Below are 17,500 nucleotides of genomic sequence, written 5' to 3'. Positions count from 1 at the left end.
AAATGCTTTCATGGCTGTAATGGATATATAAAGATCGGTTTATTATTATCATCATCATCATCATTGTTATTATTATTATTATTAGTAGTAGTAGTAGTAGTAGTAGTAGTAGTAGTAGTAGTAGTAGTAGTAGTAGTAGTAGTTTTAGTATTAGTATTATTACTAATTAAGTGACAACCCTAGTTTGAAAGCAAGATGCTATAAGCCCAAGGGCTTCAACAGGGAAAATAGTCCAATAAGGATAGGAAATAATGAAACATAGAATAGTGTGTTTTTGTGTGCCCTCAAGCACGAGAACTGTAATCCAAGACCGTAGAAGACCATGGTACAGAGGCTATGGCACCACCTAAGACTAGAAAAAAAAATTATTTATATTTTGGAGTGTCCTTCTCTTAAAAAAGCTGCTTACCATGGCTAAAGAGCCTCTTCTACCCTTACCAAGAAGTGAAGTGTAGCTACTTAATACAGTGCAGTAGACAACCCCATGAAGGAAGAATTATTTAGTTAGCTTAGTGTTGTCCGGTGTATGATGAAATAGGATACGTAAAGAATAGGCCAGACTATTCGGTGTATGAGTAGGCAAAGGAAAAATGAGCTGTAATTAATGGGATCCAATATAGTCATTTCTTTCCGATCAAAGGACCCAATAACTCTCAAGTGGTAGTATCTCAACAGGTGACTAGTGCCTTGGCCACCCTACTACCTACAACGGGAGAGACGAGTTAAGAAAATAAAAAAAACAAGTAGGAAAGGTAGTAGGAGCCTCGTAGAACATGCGGAAATAAATGAAATGTGAAAAGGTCGACAACTATAAATGCGTCAAGGGAACGTTACGCCAGAGATTGTCCCCTAGAGGGTTGGAGTGTCCAAGGTTAAGAGGACCTGAAAGATCTAGAGATGTTTGTGAAAACGGGAAATTACTTGTCATGGTATTTGGGTGATATTATTATTGATAAAAATTATTATTATTATTATTATTATTATTATTATTATTATTATTATTAGCAAAGCTGCAACCCTAATTGGAAACGCAGGATGCTATAAGCCCAAGGGCTCCAACAAGGAAAAATAGTTCAGTGAGGAAAGGAAATAAGTAAATGAATAAACTACATGATAAATAAAGAACAATTAAATTGGAATATTTTAGGAACAGTAACAACAATAAAACAAGATATTTCACATATAAACTATAAAAAAGAGACACTGTCAGCCTGTTCATCATAAAAAAAAAATTGCTAAAGTTTGAACTGTTGAAGCTAGAATAAAGCTCCTGGAATCATTCATTTGAGAATACTGTGTAGTATTGATTCTCATATTGGAGAAGGTCTGACACTATAAAAAGGGAAGGGGAAAAGGCAGAGTTGTTGGGGGGGGGTGTTGTATAATATGTCCCGTTGCATCCCAAGGCCAAGGAAGATCGCCACAGTTATATTGCTGAGCTACAGAGGCGAAAGTGTATGAATGTTCCTAGGAAATAATAAACGTACTAGTAATTATATAGGAGTAGTGTAAGCGAACCGTCAAAAATGACAGCTAAATATTGAAATGGATATGCACATACAAACATGCACAGATTCAACCCTTCCCACTCGCTAATTTGGCAATTTGTGGGAGATTGTGGTTTCCGAGTATATCTATCGGGATAACCACCTCTCACCAAGTTATGACTATTTCCTCTCTCCCATGCCACTCACCGTGACAGAATATATATATATATATATATATATATATATATATATATATATATATATATATATATAAATATATATGCAGAGAGAGAGAGAGAGAGAGAGAGAGAGAGAGAGAGAGAGAGAGAGAGAGAGAGAGAGAGAGAGAGCACCAAACACTTGCTCTTTATTAAACAGTATAGAGGAGGATTAGTAGGACGTATCCATTTTTATCTTTTTTACACTGAGATTCCTTTACCGTTACGAAGTCGTTTCATCCTTAATTCATTAGTTATGGGTTGACTGGAATAGCAGTAAATCATGATTATAGTAGGCGTTTCATTTTAATAAAAAAATTAGAACAATGTTTATGTTTCACCAGGCAGTGGTTAATGGAAAAATAAAAAGGAAACTTCGAAAATTAGCCTATAAAGATATAGTTTTTCACTTGGAAAATATCATAATTTCCCTCATTTACAGAAAAAAAAAATGAAAAGAAGTTATAATATCTGGAAATGTCACCTTTAAGAACACGTCTAATCATCTTAATTATCCAATTATAATTATTTTCTTCAAATTTTGTGTTTTACAGATTTGATCGATTGGCCGCCGAACATCATTGCCTGAGGATCAAGTTACTCGGTGACTGTTACTACTGCGTGAGCGGATTGCCTGAACCCAGACCTGATCATGCACACTGCTGCGTCGAGATGGGCTTGGACATGATTGAGGCAATTGCGTAAGTACAATGACAATTAAACTTTATATTTTTTTTTTTTTTTTTTTTTTTTGTGTTTGTGTTGTTTATTCTGTATTGTGATTCGTTTGGTGTTTGCTTCCTTTTTTTGCACGTGCTGATAATTTGTTCTGTGGAAGCGAAATTTACAAGTTGATGGCTATTAGGCTTACTTCATATGGATGGTTGAGCATTTTCAGTTATATAATAAACATTGTCTATCTATCTATCTATCTATCTATCTATATCTATCTATCTATCTATCTATATATATATATATATATATATATATATATATATATATAAATGTATATATATACATATGTATATATATACATACATATATATATATATATATATATATATATATATATATATATATATATATATATATATACTCGCGCACGTTATGTGCAACTCTGAACAGAAAAGTATTTTTAAAATTTACTTGAATATATATGGCATTTTTAACGAGACGCGCACGATATGTGAAACTGAACAGAAATGTATTTTTTAAATTTACTTGAATATTTATGGCATTTTTAACGTGATAGGCGTAATATTGATATTGAAAATAATAAGACGTGTAAAATATATTATTATTATTATTATTAAATGCTAAGCTACAACCCTCATTGGAAAAGCAGGATGCTATAAGCATTCGTAACAATGGCAGGAATGAGAACGATTACCATAGTATTTCAAGAAAACGAATGAAAGACTTTGGGGGCAGGACTGTGTTACCAAGGCTTAATAACGTAAGGTGTGTTCACCGAGAGATCTAACCGCCAATGTCCCTCTTGATGTGACGTCACGGGAGCACAACGTCTGGGCTATGCACTTGCCACGAGTTATGCCGATTTGTGATTTTTCTCTCTCAAAACTTGGTCAAATGGTGATATCTGGCATCTCTCTGATCAAATCGTGTAAATTAACTGAAAATACCACCCCAGCCAAGTAGTGCATAGTAGTGCATATATATATATATATATATATATATATATATATATATATATATATATATATATATATATATATATATATGAATTAACAAACTTGATTGATCTGTTTTATAGTTTTTATATGACGGACCTATTTTTAAGTTGTTACTAGGCTTAAAATTTTTCTTATATTGTATTCGTCTTATTTATAATTTGTTTGTTATTCCCTTCTTTCCTGGGCTTCTTACCCAATTGGAGCCCTATGACTTGGGATATTTTGCTTTCCATAACCAGTGATGTGACTTGGCTAATAACAACAACAACGACAACAACAACAATAATAGAAACCTAATTATTCAAAAATTTTGAACGTTAACAACAGGCAGGAGTAGGATCAGAAAATTAAGTGCACTGGCCAGTCGATGGGCACCGGTGACGTCACAGTGCTGGAACCGAGTAACCGACGATCTCGCCTTACATTATTCCATCTTGTGTTGACAACTTCTCATTATGATAGAATATGAAGGACGCAGTTTAAAGCGACCTCCACGAATAACCATTCTCATGTATACATTTTTCGATGATTAAAGATGTCATATGATTTTATACAGCCTCGCTGCCTTGATAATGACTGTTGATAGTCTAATGTCAAATGAAATAATGATATAAGACGGACAAAAAATTTATTTCTTTTATTACTATACTGTATTATATATGATTTATTTTTATACTGAAGGATTATATATATATATACATATATATATATATATATATATATATATTTATATATATATATTTATATATATGCATATATATATGTATATATATACTGTGTATATATACTGTATATATATATATATATATATATATATATATATATATATATATATATATGATATAAACATATTTAATGTATTTATACATTAAACACATTTTTTCTTGTATACATGATAAATAAAATAAACCCACAATTTACTAAAAAGAACATTTCCTTTTTCATAAGTTATGGTTTTATGTATAATAAAAAAAAAACAGCGCCAGGAGAAACGGATTACAGATATTAATAGATTGTGTATATATATATATATATATATATATATATATATATATATATATATATATATATATATATATATATATATATATATATATATATATATATATATATATATATATACAATCTATTAATATCTCTAATCCGTTTCTCCTGGCGCTGTTTTTTTTTTTTATTATTCTTGAAATAGTATTTTATCGGAAGTACGATGAAACTTTTTTATATCTCTTTTATGTGAATGTGACCCCATTATTAAAAAGGAGAATAATGACATTAGATACGAGGGCTGCAATACGATACACCAATAGGTCAGAATTACCTCAAAGAAGAATATCTAAAAATAGTATTTATTAGTTTTCCTCAAGGCATTATCTTGAATCGTTCTCTATTAAGGATATTATTTCTATTCGTCTTTCTTTTTGTTGGGTATTCTTTTATTGAGAATTCTTTTATCGGGGAATCTTTTGAGTAGTGAACCTTTAATTTATCATTTGTAAATCAGCCCTGAGAGAGAGAGAGAGAGAGAGAGAGAGAGAGAGAGAGAGAGAGAGAGAGAGAGAGAGAGAGAGAGAGAGAGAGAGAGAGACAGAGACTTCAGCGACGATTTAAGAGAGGTACAAGAGACAGACAATCTGTTGCTCAGAGACTAATAATACAATATTTTTGGATGACAGAAACGATAGGTAAGAACGAACAAACAAACACACACACGATCAGAAGGCGAGGTCGAAGGTAAGGTCATGACCCAGGAAGCTTGAGGAAAGAGGCCTCTCCTGCAACAACGTGATTAATTCCATAAAGTAATATTGCCTTGAGAGGCCTTAAGAGGTATCATCGGGTGATGAAGCAAAACCTTTTACAGATGTAATCACATATCGAGCGAAGGCTGTTCGGCAGTGATCATGTCAGAAAGTTGTGTACTTGTTCGGGGATAAAGACATGTTTGTCAGTGGAAAGGTGTATGCGTGTACATGCAAAACATTCATTGTGAGTTATGTATTTCCTCTTATTTACTACATAATATTTTCTATTTTTCTCTCCTTTGCTTCTTTTTCATTAGATCCTTATAACACGATGATATTTCTTCGATCTTTTGAGGCCATGCTAAATTAATATGTCACTAGGCATAGTCTATTTGTCCGAGATCTTCATTATATCTATATAAAATTTGTCAATTTTTATTCACCTGTAAATTCACGCAGTCTGTCCACTTAATATATTGGAAATTTAGCATGTTAATAAAATTTAGTGGATGAGTTGGCTCAGTGCTTACAGTAGTTTATTATGCTTTAGTTGGAGAGCAGATGCAAATTAGTCTGTATGTTCCTTTTCATAAACATCGTTAGATGATAGACAGTTTTCCGTTTTTTTTTTTTTTTTTTTTTTTTTTTTCGTTAGATGATAGACAATTTTCCGGTTTTTTTTTTTTTCTGTAGTTTAGGCGGCATGGGGTTAGTAATGTAATGATGATATAGGCTCCTCTTATGTTGGCGGTGGTATGCGCTAACAAGAATCACACACAGTAGAACTAAAATTCATGTCTGATTATATACCATTTGTTACGAGCGCATGTGCTTGTATAATTTTAATTGTTTTTATTTTATAGCGTTTTCACTTTTTAGTATCCATATTGATTAGATATATTGATAACCAGAAAAAATATTTAAAACATATAGATAAAGTTACATTACCCGAAAACTTTTAGAACATATATAGATGAAAATTCCAGTGATTGGGAAAATCATAGGTATCCTTTTCCAAGGGCATAATCCTCAGCTTCCCCAGCTCCTTTAGAAAAGATTGGAAACACTATTTCTTTTGGGATGTCTTTAATAGGAAAAGGTCGGGCACTTGGGCATTTCTATAATCGGATTTTCTTCATTATAGGTATCACAAGTCCGTTTCCTCTGAGCAAATTCAAATCGCCTTACCTTACCTAAGACACGGGCTCTTGCGTTGGCAGCCCGTAAATAACGTGAGAAGATTGTAAGAAGTTGATGTCGTTGTATGACCGCCATTTTTATTTTATTGGAAGACTAGTAGTGTGAGCAAACCCTTACTCATCTTGCAAAATCATCTTCTCTCTTCTCACCCCGTCCAGATAGATAGAAATGATTAAATGGAATGCAATATATTGCGTTTTGACGGGGGGGGGGGTGGTATGTAGTATTCCTCCAACGAATGTGAAAATGTGGTGCGAAAAAGGTCCAAATAAACAGATTAACGTAAACTGCCTGGTCATCTATTGTCTCGGTAGAGTTGGTTTAAAGATTTAAAGGCCGCTCATGAATGGCAGGGGCAAGGGACAGTGACATTGCCCTATTTAGTGGGACAATGCCAATGAGACTGACCATATATGCATATGACCAGCGCCCAAGCTAGGACCAAGGAGGGCCAGGCAATGGCTGCTGATGACTCAGCAGATAGACCTATAGGCTTCTCCAAAACCCCCCATCCTTAGCTCACAAGGATGGTGAGATTGCAGCTACCAAAGAAACTAACTAGTTTGAGCGGGACTCGAACCCCAGTCTGGCGTTCAGGAGTCAGGAACGTTACCACATCGGCTACCACAGTTTTATTGAGTTATTTACTGTGATGTAAGAAATCTCCAGTCATACTGTGTGATCACAACCGTATTAAATATACCTACATGATTTGACATAGTAATTAATATTACATTAGAAGATAAAGTATATTCTTATCCAAGGTCATACAGTTGTATGGCATCCACTCCCCAACAATCAGGAGTCCCTCTTTTATCTCACCTCACGCAACACCTGTCAAATAACATCGTCCGGTGCAGCCAATACAGATATGGACTCTGATCCGGTGTGTCAAATTATACAGATTATTTTGTTAATGTTACTTATGGGAGCCATAGTACCTATTTCTTGAGAATTTTAGAATTGTTAGAAAACAAAAGATTCAGTTATATTAGCTATTTTAAAAGTGAAGTATAATTCTCTTTTTACTTTTTTTTATAGAAAACAAGCAAACTATACTCATTCCTTATCACGCTCAAATATGTTGCTAATATCCAGGCGATCACGATATGCCTTGTCGAAAATATTGGTTCAGATTTTGGTTTTCTCATTTATAAAGGATGTGTATTCTGGTTTACGATTGTTTGAGTATATTATTATTATTATTATTATTATCATCATCATTATTATTATTATTATTATTATTAGCTAAGCTACAACCCTAGTTAGAAAAGCAGGATGCTATAAGCCCAGAGGCTCCAACAGGGAACATAGCCCAGTGAGGAAAGGAAAAAAGGAAAATAGAATATTTTAAGAAGAGTAACAACATTAAAATAAATATCTCCTATATAAACTATAAAAACTTTTACAAAAAAAAAGCGGAAGAAAAATAAAGTAAGATAGAATAATGTGCCCGAGTGTACCCTCAAGCAAGAGAACGCTAACCCAAGACAGTGGAAAACCATGGTACAGAGGTTCTTTATTAGTTTGTTTCATTAAATGATAGTCCATATTTTAGATGTTGTATATTCTTTTTTTTTCATAAATTAAAAGTGTACAGTATATCCTATTTTTGTTAGCTTTCTCAATCATACAGTGTGTCATCCATATGTTTCTTTAGCTGGGCCTACGTAATCTTAGTTACCATTGAGTTAGCTCCTATATCGAGTATTCCAATTGATTTTGTGGATAAATCCCGTTTTCTAATAGCATATAAAGCAAATTTTTTATATTGACCAGACTGACATGAGTCCTTTTATAGTTTATATGTAACATATCTGTTTTTGACGTTGTTAATAGTTTATATAGGGACATATCTGTTTTGACGTTGTTACTGTTTTAGAATGATTTATTGTTAGCTTGTTCTCATCATTTATTTATTTCCTTATTTCCTATCCTCACGGGGCTATTTTTCCATGTTGGAGCCCTTGGGCTTATAGCATCTTGCTTTTCCAACTAGGGTTGTAGCTTGGCTAGTAATAATAATAATAATAATGATATATCCATCATGATTTATTATTAGTTTAGGGTATATAAGGTTTCTCATTGGATTAACGTGTATACCCTAGGTTGAATTAGTTAAAGGTGGATCCGACATGTATTATATGAGTATCTATACACTGTTTTTGTATTGTGTGTGTGATTATAAATCCTGGCCTCTTTTATGATGCATATCTCGATTTCACATCGGTCGAAAGTGTATGAATTTCCAATAGGCTGAATATGTATATCCTGATTTCCCGTATGTTGAAAATGTATATTCTGATTCTTCATTAGTTCAAAATGTATACCTTGATTTCCATTGGTTGAATGTCTATATCCTGATTTCCATTGGTTGAAAATATATATCCTGATTTCCATGGGTTGAAAGTGTGTTTTCTGATTCCTGTGGGTTGAGAGTGTATATCTTGATTTCCCAATTGCTAAAAGCGTATATCCAATTTCTAATTGCTTGATTGTGACTTTTTTTTATCAATATTTGATTATGCGAGCTTTGATTTTCTCAATTTTCTATTACGGCTCCTGTAGCCGCGGTAAGCTCGCACGAAAAGCTAATAGCCCTTTAGTCTTGGATTTTAAGAGTGGGTCTGAGTATACTTTAAATAATGGTATGGCGAACAATGATAGATATGTTCCGAAATTTCTTCATTGGTCCATCTACTTTAAAGTACTGTTCCAGTTAATCTAGAATGAAACGCTTAACCGTTATTGTTTATTGCTATTATTGATATTGTCTCTTCCTGCTCCTCAAAATGTACAAATAATTATATCGAACAACCTTGCCAGGTCATTAAGTTTTTCCAAAATTTCCTTTACAGATTAGTACTTCCAAATTTGAGCAAATTCGAATGATAACTTGAGTTGCGCTCAAAGAGCAAGGGTATAATGATGCTGCAGCAAACAGGCACTAGACAGCGATATGTCAGAAGAACCAAACTAAAAACCAATTTTCTGAAAGGGTGCGGTGCTGAAGGGGGGGGGGGGGGTGAGGTGGTAGGTTAGCGTCGGCACATCGTGAATAATTCTGGACAGGTAAGTGAGCTTCAAGGCTCTATGGTAGAGGTAGGGGGGGGGGGGGTTTAAGGTCTATTTTTCATGAGGGCTCCAGCCTCCTACCGGAGATTGGTAGCGTGCATAGTTTAAACAGATCCTGGGTGCATTATTTATCACGCAGTACTGGTTTTGGTGCAGGCGAGATGCTACCTCTTACCTAAACCCAGACAAAGACATAGTATATGGTTTTCTCATTTTCCTTGAAACATATATTATGGAAATACTGATTCATTAATAGTGGATGGAGTATGAAGTGATAGATTACGTACCAGGTTCTATTATTATTATTATCATTATTATTATTATTATTATTATTATTATTATTATTACAAGCTAAGTTACATACCCAGTGAGGAAAGGAAATAAGGGAATAAATAAATTACAAGAGAAGTAATGAACAATTAAAATACTTTTTTTTTTGAACAGTAACAACATTAGAATAGATCTTTTATATTTAAACTATTTATTTAAAAAAAAAAAACAGAGTAAGAGAAATAAGATAGAATAGTGTGGCTGAGAGTACCCTCAAACCAGATAACTCTACCCCAAGACAGTGGAAGACCATGGTACAGAGGCTATGGCATTATCCAAGACTAGAGAACAATGGTTTGATTTTGGAGTTCCCTTCTCTTAGAAGAGCTGATATCCATTGCTAAAGAATCTCTTCTACCCTTACCAAGAGGGGAGTAGCCACTGAACAATTACAGTGCAGTAGTTAACCCCTTGAGCGAAGAAGAATTGTTTGGTAATCTCAGGGTCGTTAGGTGTATGAGGACAGAGGAGAATGTGGAAAGTATATGTCAGACTAATCGGTATATGTGTAAGCAAAGGAAAAATTAGCAGTAACCAGAGAGAGGGATCCAGTGCAGTGCTGTGGCCTGTCAAAGAATTCAATAACTCTCTAGCGGTAGTATCTCAACGGGTTGCTGATGCCCTGGCCAACTTACTACCTACAACAGGGATTTTTGCCTTAGGGATCTAGGGTTTGCGTGGAGCCACGCACGGACAGACATCTTTGATTTTGATGTCACCGTAGACCTCAGTGTTGGTTTCAAGGGTCATTCAATTCACATGGTATCCGGTTCTGCAGATTCATTAATTTCCTTTTTTCCCTCTTGATTGCCGTGAGTTATTGTCTGTACCGTATTTTTGCCATATCGCCGACAACGATTAACCACCGCCAGTTCGCCACCAGCTTTTCGCCACTTGGACCATTTCGCCTCCGGGACATTTCGCCACCAGAACCTTCAGTTTTCTTTTATTTTGGCAGTTTTAACTATTCTACTGCAAAGTGTTAATAAAAGAAATGTATCATTTTATAATACGGGTCATATATATATATATATATATATATATATATATATATATATATATATATACATATATATATATATATATGTGTGTGTATTCGTACATACATACATACATACATACGTACATACATACATACGTTCATAATGTACATATTCTCGTTTAAGTCATATAAAATAACCACTTGAATTTTGAAAATCAGAATGATGTTCTATTTTTTTCATTCTCCTTTGGATCAGTACCACGTCATACACCTTCGTATGTCGCCATCAGTCATTCAGAGATATCATCTCTGTTGGAGATATCGCCATTAGGGCATTTGACGAATACTGATCAAAGGCTTTTTTTTTTTTTTTTTTTTTTTTTTTTTTCAACCAAGTTTCCTGGCACGCTCAACTTGGGGTGTCTTCTCTTCTTTTACCTACTGTTTTCCTTATACTTATCAGTAGCCTTTTTCTTTTGAATTTTATCTAAACCTGTAGAAAAGTATCGTATTATTTTTTTTTTTCAATATAAATAGGATGGAGAAAAACCAGCGAGCATCATTCATTTATTTTCCAAATTTTCGAGACTTTGGGTTTCATCATCAGGGCTGTAAAATATACAAAATATACAAATTAAAAAAAGACTCAGTATTAATATTAGTATAGATAGAACAACGTAAAAGTTAGATATAATCATTTAAAAAATGAACTAAAAAAGAATATATATATATATATATATATATATATATATATATATATATATATATATATATATATATATAGATATATATATGTATGTATGTATGTATATATATATATATATATATATATATATATATATATATATATATATATATATATATATATATATACACATCAATAATTAATCATATTTTTCTAACGATTAAAAATTAATTTTATTTTTTCCTTTAGCGAATCTTGTTTTAAACCTCTTGTGGTATAGATTTGCTCAGGATATCCGATACAATATGTGTAAATCTTTGCAATACGTATCAGAGACCTTTAATCATAATTGATTTAGTTTCTTATTTAACAAATGACCCGGATTATGAAGTGATATTTACCCCTGATGTTTCTAATGGAAGATTTATTGTGGACAATAATTTATTGCCTCCTTTTACATACAGAACTTTCAGGTCAAATGAAATATATATCATTGTATAGTGAGTGTATATAAAAAATGGGCGTTGTAAGAAATACACACACAACCATATATATATGTGTGTGTGGATGTGTGTATAATATATATATATATATATATATATATATATATATATATATATATATATATATATATATATATATATACTTTTAGGTCAAATGAAATATATATCTTTGTAAAGTGAGTATATCAAAAAGGGGCGTTGTAAGAAATATACACACAACCATATATATATATATATATATATATATATATATGTGTGTGTGTGTGTGTGTGTGTATAATATATATACACATATATGTGTGTATATATAAATACACACATATATGTATACATACATCATACATACATACATATATATATATGTATGTATATATATGTATGTATGTATATATATATATATATATATATATATATATATATATATATATATATGTGTGTGTGTGTGTGTGTGTTTGTATATATATATATATATATATATATATATATATATATATATATATATATATATATATATAAGGTTTTTAGCTATAGTTATCATATCAACGAACTTGGTCTGTCAACCCTCTGATTCTTACAATCTTCGGTACAGATGAACCTACTTTCTATACATACCCTACCTTTGATATTTTATGGCTTGAAACCAGCATACAGAATATATTGGCTTCCAATATATAATGGATTATTTGATTATTTTACATGCTATTATCCCTTTCTGTTATCTTCTAGTTCTTTAGTTCCCCCTGTCCTATTGTTCGTTCCCCTTTCTCTCTCTCTCTCTCTCTCTCTCTCTCTCTCTCTCTCTCTCTCTCTCTCTCTCTCTCTCTCTCTCTCTCTCTCTCTCTCTCTCAAAATACACATGCACACATGGTTCTTTCAACTTGAAAAAGCTTGGTGGTTGCTGTGAAAAATCCAGTATATTTTGATGTGTTATTAATTATTATCTAGTGTAAAGTCTTTCATAATTTATTTACAGGTCTCATCTTGAATAATCCCCATTAACCTCGTCATCTTAATATATATTATACATGCACAAAAATATACAAATGTCCTTCAGTTCATTAATCACTTAAGCATGAATTCAAAATTCAAAACAGAATATTATTGGGATCTTCATAATGTCGAGGCAAAATTATAGCCCGATTATTATCCTTGTGTTGGCTGGGGGCCTGGCGGCCACTTTTTAAAGTTTTTTTTTTTTTTTTAAGTAAACCCATTCTATACTACTACTACTACTACTACTACTACTACTACTACTACTACTACTTTTGACTATACATGAAGACTGTATGTTTAGTTTGTATGTACCGTTAACTCCCCTTAACCTAAAGGTAAAAAAAATACTAGATATCTATAGAATCTTCACAAGGGCATAATAAAATGGGCATATTTTTTCACCCAATTCAGACTCCCTAATGTGCTCAGGATTAAAAAATACATCATTATGGATAACGCCATCAGGAGAGTAAACATTTTAAAGAAAGTCATGTAGATATTTTCCTGTGAATGTGTGTATGTGTGTTGCTATGAAGTTGAAGAAAACAATAATGATTACAGCTTCTCTTTGTATTCATCTATTTAGGCTAATGAGCGGTTACTTTTTTTGCACTTAGCTGAGATACCAGACAGTAATTACCTCGATTATCGTTAATTGAATGACATTTGTAATCTTCACAAACACCTCACTGGTGAGGTTTTGATTGACAGCGCGGGTACCGTAAAGGTTATTGTTGATTTGTAGATGCCTTTCACTTTTCATTATGTTTAATGTTTGTTTTCCTGTCGAAATGAAATTATTATGTGGTGTTTGTATTTTTATATCTTCAATTGTTTATGGTTTGCATCTTTTTTCCTGGTCTGCTTAAATGACATGGAAGTTTAGCTAGAAATGGAGTAACTAATTAATGCTATTAATTATTCGATAAAATTTGAATCATAGTTTTTTTTCCGCATTATACATCCAGGAATATTCATGATTTTTAATTGAGTAGGTGTATATGTTGATATACTGGCTTTACTTTTTTCTTTACTATTTCCATCAAAGTTATAATTAATGGATTAGAATATTTGAAAATTGTTTATGGATTTCAGACACGACTGATATCCGGATTTCTTTTTTCCTTTAGTAATTTGTTTTCAAACTATTGAATGACCAATCAAAATGCCCTTTGATATCTATTATAATGAGTTCAAACAGAATTCTGATGAAGTTCTACTCGCTATAATATAATATGATATAATGAAATGTATAATGATGTAGATACCGAGAATAGCTAAATTTGTCTGGACCCGTCGGCCAATTGAGATCGATCGGGTTTGTTGACATACTTGTTGAGATATATTTAGGACATTCTATTTGTATAGTTGTTGATATCCTTTTTATTCATATACGTCACTGGTGGTCAGTGCTTTGATCTATGACAGCCCGTGAATGAGAGACAACCGTTGTTGCATGAATACCTTGGTATGACCAAGGTATTCATGCAACAAGGGTGTAGGGATATTGATGATAAATCAGCAGCCTAATACTTAATATGCTTCTAAATGTCCAATATAAACCAATATAAAACAATTCTTCTTCAGTCAAGGGGTTAACTACTGCACTGTAATTGTTCAGTGGCCACTTTCATTTTGGAAAGGATAGAAGAGACTCTTTAGCTATGGTGAGCAGCTCTTCTAGGAGAAGGACATTCCAAAATCAAACCAATGTTCTCTAATCTTGGGTAGTGCCATAGCCTCTGTACCATGGTCTTCCACTGTCTTGGGTTAGAGTTTTCTTGCTTGAGGGTACACTCGAGCACACTATTCTATCTCATTTCTCTTCTTCTTGTTTTGTTAAAGTTTTTATAGTTTATATAGATATTTAAATGTTACTCTTCTTAAAATATTTTATTTTCCTTTTTTCCTTTCCTCATTGAGCTATTTTCCCTGTTGGAGCCCCTAGGCTTATAGCATCCTGCTTTTCCAACTAGGGTTGTAGCTTAGTAAGTAATAGTGAATATGTATGGGTCACATAGAAGGTGGGAGATTAAAAAAAAAAAGCGAGACGGATGCGGTAGGTTTCTACTTCGATGGTAGGAATTACGCTAGAATGTTTATGTATTCGATTCCAAATTATTATTATTATTATTATTATTATTATCCAAGCTACAACCCTAATTGGAAAAGCAAGATGCTATAAGCCCAGGGGCTCCAATAGGGAAAAATAGCCCAGTGAGGAAAGGAAATAAGGAAATAAATAACTGAAGAGAACAAATTAACAATAAATCATTCTAAAAAAAGTAATGTCAAAAGAAATATATCATATATAAACTATTAACAACGTCAACAACAAAAATGTCATATATAAACTATAAAAAGACTCATGTCCGTCTGGTCAACAAAAAAGCATTTGCTCCAACTTTGAACTTTTGAAGTTCTACTGATTCAACAACCCGATTAGGAAGATCATTCCACAACTTGGTAACAGCTGGAATAAAACTTCTAGAGTACTGCGTAGTATTGAGTCTTATGATGGAGAAGGCCTGGCTATTAGAATTAACTGCCTGCCTAGTATTACGAACAGGATAGAATTGTCCAGGGAGATCTGAATGTAAAGGATGGTCAGAGTTATGAAAAATCTTATGCAACATGCATAATGAACTAATTGATCGACGGTGCCAGAGATTAATATCTAGATCAGGAATAAGAAATTTAATAGACCGTAAGTTTCTGTCCAACAAATTAAGATGAGAATCAGCAGCTGAAGACCAGACAGGAGAACAATACTCAAAACAAGGTAGAATAAAAGAATTAAAACACTTCTTCAGAATAGATTGATCACCGAATATCTTAAAAGACTTTCTCAATAAGCCAATTTTTTGTGCAATTGAAGAAGACACAGACCTTATATGTTTCTCAAAAGTAAATTTGCTGTCAAGAATCACGCCTAAAATTTTGAAAGAGTCATACAAATTTAAAGAAACATTATCAATACTGAGATCCGGATGTTGAGGAGCCACCGTCCTTGACCTACTTACAATCATACTTTGAGTTTTGTTAGGATTCAACTTCATACCCCATAATTTGCACCATGCACTAATTTTAGCTAAATCTCTATTAAGGGATTCACCAACCCCAGATCTACATTCAGGGGATGGAATTGATGCAAAGAGAGTAGCATCATCTGCATATGCAACAAGCTTATTTTCTAGGCCAAACCACATGTCATGTGTATATAGTATGAAAAGTAATGGGCCAAGAACACTACCCTGTGGAACACCGGATATCACATTCCTATACTCACTATGGTGCCCATCAACAACAACTCTTTGATATCTACTACTTAAAAAATCAATAATAATGCTAAGAAACGACCCACCCACTCCCAACTGTTTCAGTTTGAAAACAAGGGCCTCATGATTAACACGGTCAAAGGCAGCACTAAAATCAAGGCCAATCATACGAACTTCCCGACCACAATCAAGGGATTTCTGTACAGCATTGGAGATTGTAAGAAGGGCATCACATGCTCCAAGGCCTTTCCGAAAACCAAATTGCAAACTAGGGAATAGATGATTACCTTCAGCAAACCTATTAAGACGTTTTGCCAGAAGACGTTCAAAAACTTTAGATAATATGGGAGTTATGGAAATTGGGCGGTAATCAGTGGGACTTGAGCTACCACAAACACATTTACATAGAGGAGTAACATTACCAATTCTCCAACAAGTGCTAAAAGCTCCTCTTCTTGCTAACTTGCGTAAAATAACAGATAACTTTGGAGCTAGGAAATCTGCTGTCTTTATAAAAAACAAAGGAAAAATACCATTAGGGTCTACACCTCCATAAGCATCAAGGTCCATCAACAGAGCTTTAATCTCACGAGATCGAAAAGCTAAACTAGTTAGTTTAGCCTCAGGAAAACAGGAATGAGGAAGTTCAAGTTTTTCATTACTCTGTTTACTGTCAAAAACATCAGCCAAAAGGGTTGCCTTTTCCTTTGGACAGTGAGTGACTGAGCCATCTGGTTTAAGTAAAGGAGGAACTGTTGCATCTACACCAAAGAGTGCAGATTTAAGGGTAGACCACCATTTATGTTCCTGAGTTGTACCAGAGAGGGTTTCTTTTATGATTAAATTGTACTCCTTTTCAGTTGAGGCATAAACACTCTGAGCAAAAGCTCGAAGCTGAGTATAGTTGTTCCAGGTCAAATCTGATCTGTTACCCTTCCAAAGGTGATAGGCCTCCTGCTTCTCCAAATAAGCACGTCTACAAACATCATTGAACCACGGTTTGTCCTTCATTCGGTACCTTAGCACACGAGAAGGGATACGCCTATCAATTATGTTGACTAGATTCTCATTCAAAGGGACAACAGGATCTACACTATTATATAATTGTGACCAATTCAAGCACAAAAGATCATGCAAAATCCCATTCCAGTCTGCTTGGGATTTCATATAAATTTTACAAGAATATGATATATCAGGGACAGGCTGCTCAGTCTTCACTAATAATGAAATCAAGGCATGATCAGAAGTCCCGACTGGAGAACCAACCTTACTAGTTATAACGCCAGGGGAGTCAGTGTATACGAGGTCCAAGCA

General features: G+C 33.4%; 1 protein-coding gene across 1 annotated transcript in view; it reads left to right on the top strand.

Annotated features, from left to right (window-relative positions):
* The window catches only part of LOC137657747 (adenylate cyclase type 6-like), an 855,043-nt gene that overhangs the window by 698,410 nt on the left and 139,133 nt on the right, over window positions 1–17,500 (top strand). The window contains exon 6 of the mRNA XM_068392219.1: window positions 2,260–2,406. Coding sequence (XP_068248320.1) covers window positions 2,260–2,406 — 147 coding nt within the window. The remainder of the gene's footprint in view (window positions 1–2,259; window positions 2,407–17,500) is intronic.

The sequence above is a fragment of the Palaemon carinicauda genome, chromosome 18 (assembly GCF_036898095.1).
Source record: "Palaemon carinicauda isolate YSFRI2023 chromosome 18, ASM3689809v2, whole genome shotgun sequence".
NCBI classification, from domain to species: Eukaryota; Metazoa; Arthropoda; class Malacostraca; order Decapoda; family Palaemonidae; genus Palaemon; species Palaemon carinicauda.
Note: the sequence above shows the minus strand (reverse complement) of the source record. Positions and strands in the feature narration are given on the sequence as shown.